General features: G+C 45.3%; 4 protein-coding genes across 4 annotated transcripts; 2 read left to right on the top strand and 2 right to left on the bottom strand.

Annotated features, from left to right (window-relative positions):
* Positions 1 to 1111: 1111 nt before the first annotated feature.
* On the top strand, positions 1112 to 2917 carry PAAG_00827 (cytochrome P450 51; the record flags this gene model as incomplete). Its single annotated transcript, XM_002796922.2, has 4 exons — positions 1112 to 1357; positions 1445 to 1642; positions 1713 to 2777; positions 2849 to 2917. The coding sequence occupies 4 exons, from the start codon at positions 1112 to 1114 to the stop codon at positions 2915 to 2917; spliced, it is 1578 nt and encodes a 525-aa protein (XP_002796968.2).
* A 483-nt stretch (positions 2918 to 3400) lies between these two features.
* Positions 3401 to 4231, bottom strand: PAAG_00828 (hypothetical protein; the record flags this gene model as incomplete). Its single annotated transcript, XM_002796923.2, has 1 exon — positions 3401 to 4231. One exon carries the CDS (start codon positions 4229 to 4231, stop codon positions 3401 to 3403), a length of 831 nt encoding a protein of 276 aa, XP_002796969.1.
* Positions 4232 to 4815: 584 nt separating this feature from the next.
* On the top strand, positions 4816 to 6122 carry PAAG_00829 (serine/threonine-protein kinase crk1; the record flags this gene model as incomplete). The annotated part of the gene is made up of 2 exons (XM_002796924.2): positions 4816 to 5035; positions 5104 to 6122. The coding sequence occupies 2 exons, from the start codon at positions 4816 to 4818 to the stop codon at positions 6120 to 6122; spliced, it is 1239 nt and encodes a 412-aa protein (XP_002796970.2).
* Positions 6123 to 7444: 1322 nt separating this feature from the next.
* On the bottom strand, positions 7445 to 9003 carry PAAG_00830 (hypothetical protein; the record flags this gene model as incomplete). Its single annotated transcript, XM_015844151.1, has 4 exons — positions 7445 to 8169; positions 8277 to 8409; positions 8534 to 8769; positions 8892 to 9003. 4 exons carry the CDS (start codon positions 9001 to 9003, stop codon positions 7445 to 7447), a joined length of 1206 nt encoding a protein of 401 aa, XP_015700932.1.
* Between the last annotated feature and the right edge of the window lie 2108 nt (positions 9004 to 11111).

Raw genomic sequence — 11111 nt, forward strand, 5'->3', positions numbered from 1 at the left:
AAAGTAAAATATTTCTTTTTTATAAGTTATGTTTAGTTATTAAGTTTAATAACTAAATTAATTTATTTTTTAAACTAATAAAATATTGTATAATTATATTATTCACAATTGATAATAATTTAATAGTTATATAAAGTCTTATTATCAATTTAGTCTTATTAATATTATAGATACTCTTAAACTAAATCTCATACTGAGTAAAAATATTATTATAGTATTTTAAATATTGACTTTAAAATTCTATACAGTGATTTATTAGATACAAAATTTAGTTTTTATCAATATATGAATGAGAGAATGTAAAATCTTATATGACAAGAAGATGATTTATCATATTTTTCACAAAAGCAAATCTAGAGGATAATTCTCATTTGATCAGACTCAGCGCTCATTAAACAAGTATTTCATTTTTCAGTTTCAGTCAATCAGTATGAATTTGTATGTAAGTTCATACATGAGAGATGATCATTCAATCAATGGAAAAGAGTACAATTTGACAATCTGAAACATTATGCAGTCTTGCTGCTTCATGACTTTATTTTTCAAAGAAGAAATTGCAAGCTGAATCCTGTCCTCTATTTCTATAGAGTTTCTTTTATTTTTATTGCCAATTGATGGCATTTTGACGCGTCAAAGCAGGTAGATTGGTACGTTAGTTTCAACATTGCAGTTTGGTGCGCCGCTCGCCTGGGAATTACGTTAAGTGGCGTGATTTCTGCCTGGCGTACTGTTTCCCTCCAGATCATGCCAATAATCATTAGTCCAACGTTTCTTGAGCTCGTATTACTCTTGGACATGCTAATCCTTACCAGGTCCAGATTGGTTGTGATTGGCTTAAAACGCTGGTGCCTGGTAACAATTGGTATCGATGGTTGTTGGGTACCTGCTATAATGCATATTTTTGGTGGAGGTAAAGGTATACGTGTATGTCCCCAGTCAAAGCCAAAATATACACGTGATCTTGCTTCATCATAAAGTTTCGTCCTTTAATCTGTCGAAATAACTCTCAAAGATTCTCCTTGGTCAAACCAACGAACGCCCTGCTTGCTCAGCACCCTTCAATTCCTGCAACAACCACGCTGCAAACTCCCTCCGCCATCGCGCCACCGCCATGGGACTTCTTGCGGACGTTGTTGCCTGCATCTGCGCTCATTGCTCAAATCTGTCGCTCTGGGTCGTCCTCCTCGTTGGTTTCGTTTCCTTCATTGCTCTGTCCGTGTTGATAAACGTTCTGCGCCAACTCCTCTTCAAGAACCCTAATGAGCCACCCGTTGTCTTCCATTGGTTCCCTATCATTGGGAGCACCATTTCCTATGGAATTGACCCTTACAAGTTCTTCCTGAGCTGTAGGGAAAAGGTATGTACTTCGAGATCCCCAAACCGGTGGTAACAGGAAGTCCCTCTGTTTCAATTGACTCTAATAACCTCTGATCCCATTTTATAGTACGGTGATATCTTCACATTTATCCTTCTTGGCAAAAAGACAACTGTGTTTCTTGGAGTAAAAGGCAATGATTTCATTCTCAACGGCAAGCTCAAGGACGTTTGCGCTGAGGAGGTTTACTCGCCTCTCACAACCCCCGTTTTCGGCAGGCATGTCGTATACGATTGCCCAAATTCGAAGCTGATGGAACAGAAGAAGGTATGGGATCAGAAATATACTAAATTTCTTATGTTGATAAAGAATATTTACTGAATTTTATTAATTTTAGTTTGTCAAATTCGGATTGACCTCGGAATCATTGCGCATATATGTTACCTTGATCACCGACGAATTCAACCAGTATATGGAAACTTCCTCTGCTTTCCAGGGTAACAAAGGGATTCTCGATGTCTGCAAGAGCATGGCCGAAATAACCATCTATACCGCCTCCCGGTCGTTGCAAGGAAAGGAAGTGAGAAGCAAATTCGACTCAAGCTTCGCGCAGCTTTACCACGATTTGGATATGGGATTCACTGCAGTCAACTTTATGTTTCCTTGGGCTCCACTACCACATAACCGTAAGCGTGATGCTGCCCAGAAAAAAATGGCCGCAATTTATACAGACATCATTCGCAAGCGACGTGAAGCTGGTGGCATAAAGGACACCGAAGATATGGTCTGGAATTTGATGTCCTGTGTCTACAAGGATGGAACTCCACTGCCAGATATCGAGATTGCGCACATGATGATTGCCCTGTTAATGGCGGGACAGCATTCATCCTCGTCGACTTTGTCTTGGATCGTGCTCCGACTTGCAACCTGCCCGCATATTGTAGAGGAACTGTACGAGGAGCAGAAACGGGTACTGGGTGATAGCCTCCCGCCCGTAACCTACGAGACTCTTCAACAACTCACCCTCAACTCACACGTCATCAGAGAAACCCTCCGCCTTCATGCGCCAATTCACTCCATTCTTCGCGCGGTCAAGTCGCCAATGCCCGTCGAAGGAACACGCTACACAATCCCAGTTTCTCACAACCTCCTTGCAGCTCCCGGTGTGACATCACGTTTACCAGAGCACTTCCCGGACCCCATGACCTGGGATCCACACCGATGGGAAAGGATGGCAACTGACGAAGCGGAAGACAAAAGCGAGGAGAAATTTGACTACGGCTACGGTTTGATAAGCAAAGGTGGAAACAGCCCCTACCTTCCATTTGGCTCCGGACGACATCGGTGTATCGGTGAGCAGTTTGCATATGTTCAACTGGGCACACTTCTTGTGGCTATCGTAAGGCACTTGAAGTTGAAAGAACTCGATGGCGACACTGCTCTGCCAGAGACTGATTATTCAGTAAGACTAAATAATTCCTCACCTCTCTTTTATCATTTGAAAAACGTTGTGTCACTAATGTAATTGTCCAGTCTCTTTTCTCTAAACCTCTGGGAAAGCCGCTAGTCGCCTGGGAAAAGAGAAATCCTGCCAAGAATTAACAAATTCCATTCCGCTTCGCTCTTTATATTTCTCACCGACTGCGGCATCTGGATTTCTGTATAAACAACGGCCTTTCTCTTCGTTAGACGAGTACATCATAATTAGCATCTACCTCTGTGAATGCTAGAACGGTCTTGATGCAAGTGTTTTTTATTGATTATTTTATTTCATTTTATTTTATCCCTTTTTTTTTTTTGGTGTTAAGTTTATACTGATTCCTGATTCTAATAATTATCAATTACTTCGGGTGTTTTTCCCTTTGAGAGGGCCTCGTATCACAATGAATGTTTAATTATTATATCATAGCACTTTTTCTTTCTCCCTGAAGAATGTACACTAAATCAACAAAAATGCCCAGCGTAGTTAACCGAATCTAACAGAGCTGATTCTAAAAACAACAAGAACCAAGAGAGAAGCCAACTAAAATACATATCTACTCCAAGCAGAAAAGGAAATCACATGCTTGTCCTTCCCGTAAGCTTCTACATAGCCTTCTTCCTTTCCTCACTCTTCCTCTTCGCCCTAACCTCTACCTGCCTCCTCTCACCGCCATCAATCTTGTGACCTCGTCGATCTTCCCACATTCCCTCCTGCACCTGTATAGTTCCAGCCGTGCCATTCGTTCCTTTAAGCACTTTAAGATACGGTGCCCTTAGCACCCCACCACGCACAAGCCTCACGTCCTTATATCTCTTGAGTGGCCGGGGTATTTCTTTCGGCTCCGTTTCGCCAGGCGGCAAGTTGACCACAGCCCATTTCATGCCGGGTGATAACATTACGCTACCGGTGACTGTAAGGGGGGGGATATTATCACTCTTTTGCGACCCATCGTTGCCGTCATGACTCGAAGATGTATTATCATTCTTCTCCTGCGTCGTATCCCGGGCTACCTCTATAACCCTCAAGTGAGCCACGCCATCAACGACATGATCAAAGTCGCCGCCAACACCATACTCTCCGCGCCGAAACCTCTGGCGCCAGCGTAGCAGATACCGGCGACTTCGCGGCGGCTCGATGCCCCGATCTTTCATCTGAGCGGAACTAAGTGTGAACAGTTCATCCCATGAGGCAAACTTAGGGGCGAAACGGACCATGTTGCGGCCGATGAGGGAGAGGAAGGTTTTCAAGTCTGGGACGAAGGGAGTTGGTGGGGGGACGTGGACGGGTTGTGCGACTTTATGGAGATGGCGGATGAATCGGTGGGAGGGTAAGGTGGAAGGGGAGGAAGCTGAGGTGGAGACGGAGGGAAAGATGGTGAATGAGGTCAGAAAGCGAGGGAAGAAGGTGTTGAGGGATATGTTTCGAACCGCCATGGTTAGTGGATTGGTGGATTGATTGAGCTGTATATCCGCAGGTAGGCGTGGTGCCCAGATTGATGCTAGGTTTAAGGGGCCTCGCTAGAGCTCAATTGGGCATAATTTTCGTCATCTATGAAGTGTGACGTATGGTATGAAGCATTGGGTGCCTTGGGAGATTTTATCTGGTTGGCGAGATGCCTACCGAGCTGTAGTCGAGCGGATGATGCCCGGCGATATCGAATGGTTTTCTTATGATTAGTTCCAAAAATTTATCCTCTTGTTGGGAGGAGACGGAACAACAATGATCCATCCAGACCAGGCCTTAAGCTGTAGATTCACCCGGTTTATGTCATCAAACTTATCTCCTTTCAAACCATTTGCTACAATTTCTACACTTCAACTACTGATCAACTAAGTATCTAATCCATTTCTTATGTTCCCGGATGATATAGATTGATATGTGCTTATGATGCTGTGGTGTGACTTATTGACCTGCTACCAATATCTCTTGAACCTGCAGTTTGGATCTCACATTCCGTTCCCCTCATCCCTTTCTTTGATTCCTTCTGCGGGCTACGGGACCTAGATATTCACCTTCAATGGCAGTATCGCCTGTAGTTACTCTCTCCTCTGCTGGAAACAATTCAGCTATCGGTGGGCCTAGTACTAATTCGAATATCCTTTCAATGCGCAATTCTGTGACAATGGCAAAAGCTGCCTCACGACAGGTGTCTGGGTCTGAGCGCGAGGCATATCTCGCGGGAGGGCCGGAGCCAGCTGAGCAATTAAATGCTGCCGTAAGCCATAAATATATCAAAGGTTTGTTGTCCATAGCCTGTCCCAACTCATCATCTTGGTGTGTGTGAGCTAACTCGATTCCTGCTCAGATAAAAAGCTTGGAGAAGGTACATATGCTATCGTGTATCTTGGCCACCTGCGAACGGATCCAACGTCACTTGTGGCTATTAAAAAAATTAAGCTCAATTCAGAATACAAAGATGGTCTTTCTGTGGACGCTATTCGAGAAGTTAAATATCTACAAGAACTCTCTCATCCTAATATCATAGCGCTCCACGACGTCTTTTCATCTAAGGATCAGAATCTCAACCTCGTTCTGGAATTCCTCCCATTAGGAGATCTTGAAATGCTTATCAAAGATAGTAATATCCAGTACGGAGCAGCAGACGTTAAAGCGTGGATGGGAATGCTGGCCCGGGGAGTCTGTTTCTGCCACGAAAATTTTGTACTACATCGCGATATTAAACCCAATAATTTACTCATTGCCTCCGATGGGGAAGTTAAACTGGCCGATTTTGGTTTGGCACGGTCGTTTGCAGACCCCTATGCGAACATGACCCATCAGGTCATCACCCGCTGGTACCGCCCGCTGGAGCTGCTGTACGGTGCCCGCCAATACTCTGGAGCAGTAGACATATGGTCCTCGGGGATGGTTTTTGCGGAGCTTCTCCTACGTGTGCCATTTGCCGCAGGAAACACAGACATGGACCAAATCTCCAAAATCATCGGCGCCTTCGGAACCCCCACAGAGGAAAACTGGCCCGGGGTAACAAAACTCCCCAATTACGTACCCCTCGATGAAATCCAAATCACTCCATTGCAAGGTCGTGATTTCTTCATGCGCCAGTTCCCTACAGCGGGCCCATTAGGTGCTGACCTCCTTGCATCAATGTTGAAGCTTGATCCGCGAAAACGGAGCACTGCGCGGCAAATATTGCAGCATCCATGGTGGACTGCTGAGCCGACACCGACGAGGAACGAAGATTTACCGCGAAAATCGGGTGGTGCGAAGAAGATGGGCGATGATATGGGGAGGCGGGGAGGGGATATTGATGATTCTTGGTTTAAGAACACTGCAAGGCCACTGGACTTTGGAGCGATGAAGTAACCTAGGGAATGCAACTTCTGAGGTGAACACGACTGTGGGGGGGATTTCCGGCTCGTGGTTCATTGTTATATCCCATGATGGCGCTCTTGGGATTTATCACGAGCCCTAGGTCCCACGAAGCCTTGCCAAATAGTCTCGGCTTTAGGTATAGTCTATGAAGAGAGATGATACCATTGGGCGGCCGTTGTGGCCGAAGTGGTGGTGAGATCTACGGAATCAGATCGCATCCACGTCAACTAAAAACACTAATACTATCATTAAATCCAAGGGGGTTTTTAGACTCCTGTTATACCTAGGAGGTAAATTTGGCGCATGTTGTTACTGCCAACAGGATATATTCCATTGAAGCCACAACGCGGGAAATCAAAGGTTACCCAAGGTTTCTGGGTTGATTCGGAAGGTAAACCTCTATATATATGTGTGTATATTGATACGGATATCCAAAGGCAAAAAGGGAATGGGGAGAGATATGTGAATTTGCGAAGGGCTTGTAGGAATATGGATGCATGGAGGAGACTTGAGAAGGTCAACCTAGGGGATAAGTTGCAGTGAAGAGAGCATGAGGAAAAGCTTTCCCCAATCAAATGAATTCGCACAACCTATCTCATCTGTTACAATGAAGAAAGGCCAGATGGATAACCTCAACTGCAACACCGGTAACTTTGCTTGAATCTCATGAATATATCGACATGCCCTTACATGTGGAAACTTGACCCCATAGTACCTGAGCTACACTACCTTTGAAAGGAAAGAAAAACTGTTAAAGGGAGAGCGGGTTCAACCCAATCTCCAAAAAATATGGAACAGTATTATGACTTCAAAACCTGTTGTCAAGACTTCCCGATTCCTGAGGCCCGGTCAGTGCTTCACATCCGTCTCCCATCTGCCATCACTCCAGCCTACCCGGCACTTTATTGAGCAGGGAATAACAGGTTGTAATAAGAGACCGGGTTCTCATGCAATCTCACATTACGCAAACCGGAGCGGCTCCATGAGAGTTTTCATCACACTATCAACGAGGATTAATCGCGGAAGTAGCTGCGACATATAACACCGCAATTATATGAGCCCCGCGTTCTAGAAGCATGGCGAGACATTTGCGGTTGCAGAAACAGCTAGAACCTACCCCTTCGAACGGGAATAAGTTTAAGTTTTGGGTTTAAAGTATCAAAACTCCAGATAGCATGCTCATTAACTCAAGATATGAAGAAATTGCAGGCATTATTTTTGGAAGATTGAGTGTCATATCTGCATACCCTAAATACTATAGGGTTTATGGAAAGGTGAAACGCGTGCTGTCTTCGGGAGGAGAAATACGAAATTTAAAGTACCAGGATTGGCCGAATAAGGGCGACCAGTATCGGGAGAAAGCCAGGGCATGATCTGGGACCGAAAGGACTGAATAGAATGTTTTCTGATCGAAGAAGAGATCCATGCCAGCAAGGCCGGTCCCCACAACCGGAGGTTCCGCAGCACCAATTGGCTCTTTCGCTGTCTTCTTGGGCGCTCCACCTTTCCGTCATTGTCAATATCAATTCCATCGCGCTTAAAGCTCTCGGAAGTGTTGACATGAACTTCCAGCTTGGTTCTGTCATTCGCCACAACTTGTGGAGTATGAGGCACTTTACTCTCCAATGCCAGTTCTCAACTGCGCCATATTTTAGGAGCAGGTATGCAGTGTAAATCATCATAATGACACTGAAGCTCTCGGACTGAGTCGAAAAGCAGATCACAACCATGAATGAACCACAGCCTAATACCAAGGTAGAGTCATTGTAGTGACGATTCATATGCCTAGTCAGCGACTGCTGATCGTAGAAGGCAGCCATGCGACGTCGAGCTTTCTTGCTTTTATCGCTGAGGCATTGGGGGCAGAATCTGGACCATGCAAGCGTTCCACAGACTTCAAGGAAACCATACTCTAGTGAAATCGTTGCTGGGTGATAGATGTGATGTTGACAATGGACTTCAAACTCCCCCATGTCAATGTACCACCGATGACATATAGGGCATAAATCAAGGACACTATGCTGCGTCTTCAAGGTAGCTTTTAGGCAACTATAGATATGCCTCCATCTTTCCCTTGTCAATAGGCTGTTAATTGCGCAAGGGGGAACCCCGCAGTTAGCTAGATATCTTGAGGTGCGAACTCACCTTTAACATCAAGGGCGCACCCGGCTGTGGGACAACAACCATTCCCAGCCTTCAGGGCTGGATGATCCGACACTGCGCTCCCTTTGCGGTATAGAGCCGCCATGGCATCAATCATTGGTCTTCCTTTTGGGCTCTGCAACGGGACACACAGGAGCAACATCTCACTGGGCTCTTCTATTCGGGCATTATTAGATGGGCAACCCCATCGAACCTCCTCCAGTGGCAAGTTCACACTATGTTAGTCTTCCTAAACACACTGATGCCTGGTTTATATATTCATTGGCAACCCAATTTTGATAGTCATCCAGCTCCTGAGCCTCAAGCTCCTGTTCCTGCAAGAAGCAAGAGTGCCGTTCACCTTCTGGCTTCTGACATTCCTCTTCTGAATACCTTATGGCTCGGATCTTTCTGTTAAAATTATCAATCTGGTCATTGAGCCAGATGACTCTTGGCTGTCTTCCAGATCTTAGTGCAACTTTGACACTGGAAGAGCCTTGGATAGCGTCTCAGAGACGAGTCACAAAAATGCTCAGAAATATCATCACATTGTGCCGGCTTGAGGATATTTTGATTTTCTTTTTTTTTTTTTTTTTCTCTCATAATTCTTCTCTGTACCAGGCTCCAGCTTCTTGAAGACCTGTTTCCCATTCAACAGGGACTTATCAGGCAGACCATCTTCAGCCTGCAGTCTGCACTCCCACTCTTCTTCAGTCATCCTTTTGGGCATCGTGAGAAATTCCATAGAAGTTGAACACAAGCCAAGAAAGCTAGTAAATAGACTCTAGAAAACAGATCCTTGTTTAGAATGGAGGAAGAAGAAGAAGAAGAAGAAGAAGAAGAAGAAGAAGAAGAAGAAGAAGAAGAAGAAGAAGAAGAAGAAGAAGAAGAAGAACATAAGAACACAAGGAAAAAGTGGTAGAAGGATCCAGGACAGAAAATGAAAGATTGGGATTAGCGAAGGAGTGGAGAAAAGAGCCGCACAAGGAGAAAGATGGGGAACTGTGCCATTCCCACCGTTTTGGCCACTGAACAGTTACATCGCGTAAAGTTGACAGAGATTCAAATTGAGAATGGAAATTCAGGGGTGACTGATGGAGAGAACTAGGTGATTGCTGTAAGGTGAGGACGGTGAGATCGCGCAAGCCTCGGAAACAAGTCCAAGTGTGTACGGCAAACTCCCTACATAGATATCACTGTAATGGATCGTGAATCTTTTCCAACATTCTATCTAAAAGTGAATAAACGGAGATGAGATGCAAAGCAAAGGAGCATATGCGCAAGAAAACAGGCGCATTTGGAGTGAATGGGGTACCATGCACGCTGCGTTCTCCTCAGGGGCAGCCAACCAGAGCGCCGAAAGAGCACGGGATCTTACCAAAAAACCTTAACAGCAGCCAATGAAGAACTCAGACGAAAAGCAATTGAGGCGACTGGAACTCTGGAAATCACACTGGTCCTGCAGCTAGAGCGAGTTAGGGACTCGCCCGTCGAAAGGCAGTGGCCAATTACCCGTTGATCGCTGGTTGTAGCGTGTGCTCTGGGGCCCATCTTGTGGGGTGGGGGGAGCAGATGCGGGTGTCGGGGGGTGGTCAGAACTTCCACGGTTCCACCCATGAATCCGGTTGGCCGTTGACGCGGCCCGACCAGAATATCTTGTTCCTCCTTTTTCGCATGTTAGGCCAATATTATTTTTGTCTTTTTGCTTTTTTTACCTGCCCCTTTTTCCTTCTATGGGCTGTTGAACAGTCTTTTCAGCACCGCGATGGCTGCCAGAATGAAGGGCTCTTGGATCTTGGAAGGGAGCATGTAACTTCCCCACCAAAGCTTCGGCTAAGAGAGTATATTAGCAGGGGGCCTTCGATTATTGTGGGTTCCTGTCCGTCCCTGTTACTGAATCCTGACACTTAATAGGTGCAAATAAACTCGGTGGATGTTGGCTGGCTTGACAAGGTTTTTGACAGGCCGTGACAGGGAAAGGGGGGAAGGAAAGTTGGAAGTGTAATGATAATGTGTAACTACGTTAATAGTTAATTACTGAATAAATATTAACGGGGTGACCAGCAGTCAAGAATAAACACAGCAAATAAAAAATGCTGCGAGAAGTAGAACTAGATGGCATCTGAAGCTGTGGTTTGTCGTTGTAAGTAACTAATATATTTTACTAGCAATACCTAGAGTGGTTGTTGGTCGTGGTAAATAAATAAATAATTCTCGTTGTTGGGGGCCGTTGCTGCGATCTGCCTCGGGTTCCTTTCCTCCCCTTCGAGTTCATCTTCAAACTTCACGGTCCTCACCTCAACTTTTCCTCTCTGCACAACTAATTTACGTCTGCCAACTCCTACGCGCCTACGCCAACATATACCTTCTCCTCGTTTACTCAACTCTGGCTGCGTGGGGTTGTCTGAAAACAGATAACTATCTCTCTTTCCGCGCTCTCTATCCTCTGACCTTCTTTTGTTTTCGCCAGGACGCCCTCCTCCATCTGTCAATCACTACCACTAATCCCCCCCCTCCTCCAAAGGACCATTTATTCCTCTTCGCTATAATCGATTACGTCTCTCGTTTTTGCCTCGGGCCTGATATGATACTTCTCTGACATCATTCTATTCCGACCTCCTACGCTTGGACGGTTGAGAGTGCAGCAACAGGTAACTATTTTCATCATGTTCCTCTCGACATATTCCTCCATGTTGTGTACCTTGCTTTTCTTGAACATCATACCATCAGGGTGGCTATTGTGTATCATTATTTGGCTGGCTTGCTTCCTGCTTGTTTCCGCTTTTCACTGTCAGAGGTTGAGTTGTGCCCTTATCTGCATTTCTGTAATTCTCATCG

The sequence above is a fragment of the Paracoccidioides lutzii genome, assembly GCF_000150705.2.
Source record: "Paracoccidioides lutzii Pb01 unplaced genomic scaffold supercont2.2, whole genome shotgun sequence".
In the NCBI taxonomy this organism is placed as follows: Eukaryota; Fungi; Ascomycota; class Eurotiomycetes; order Onygenales; family Ajellomycetaceae; genus Paracoccidioides; species Paracoccidioides lutzii.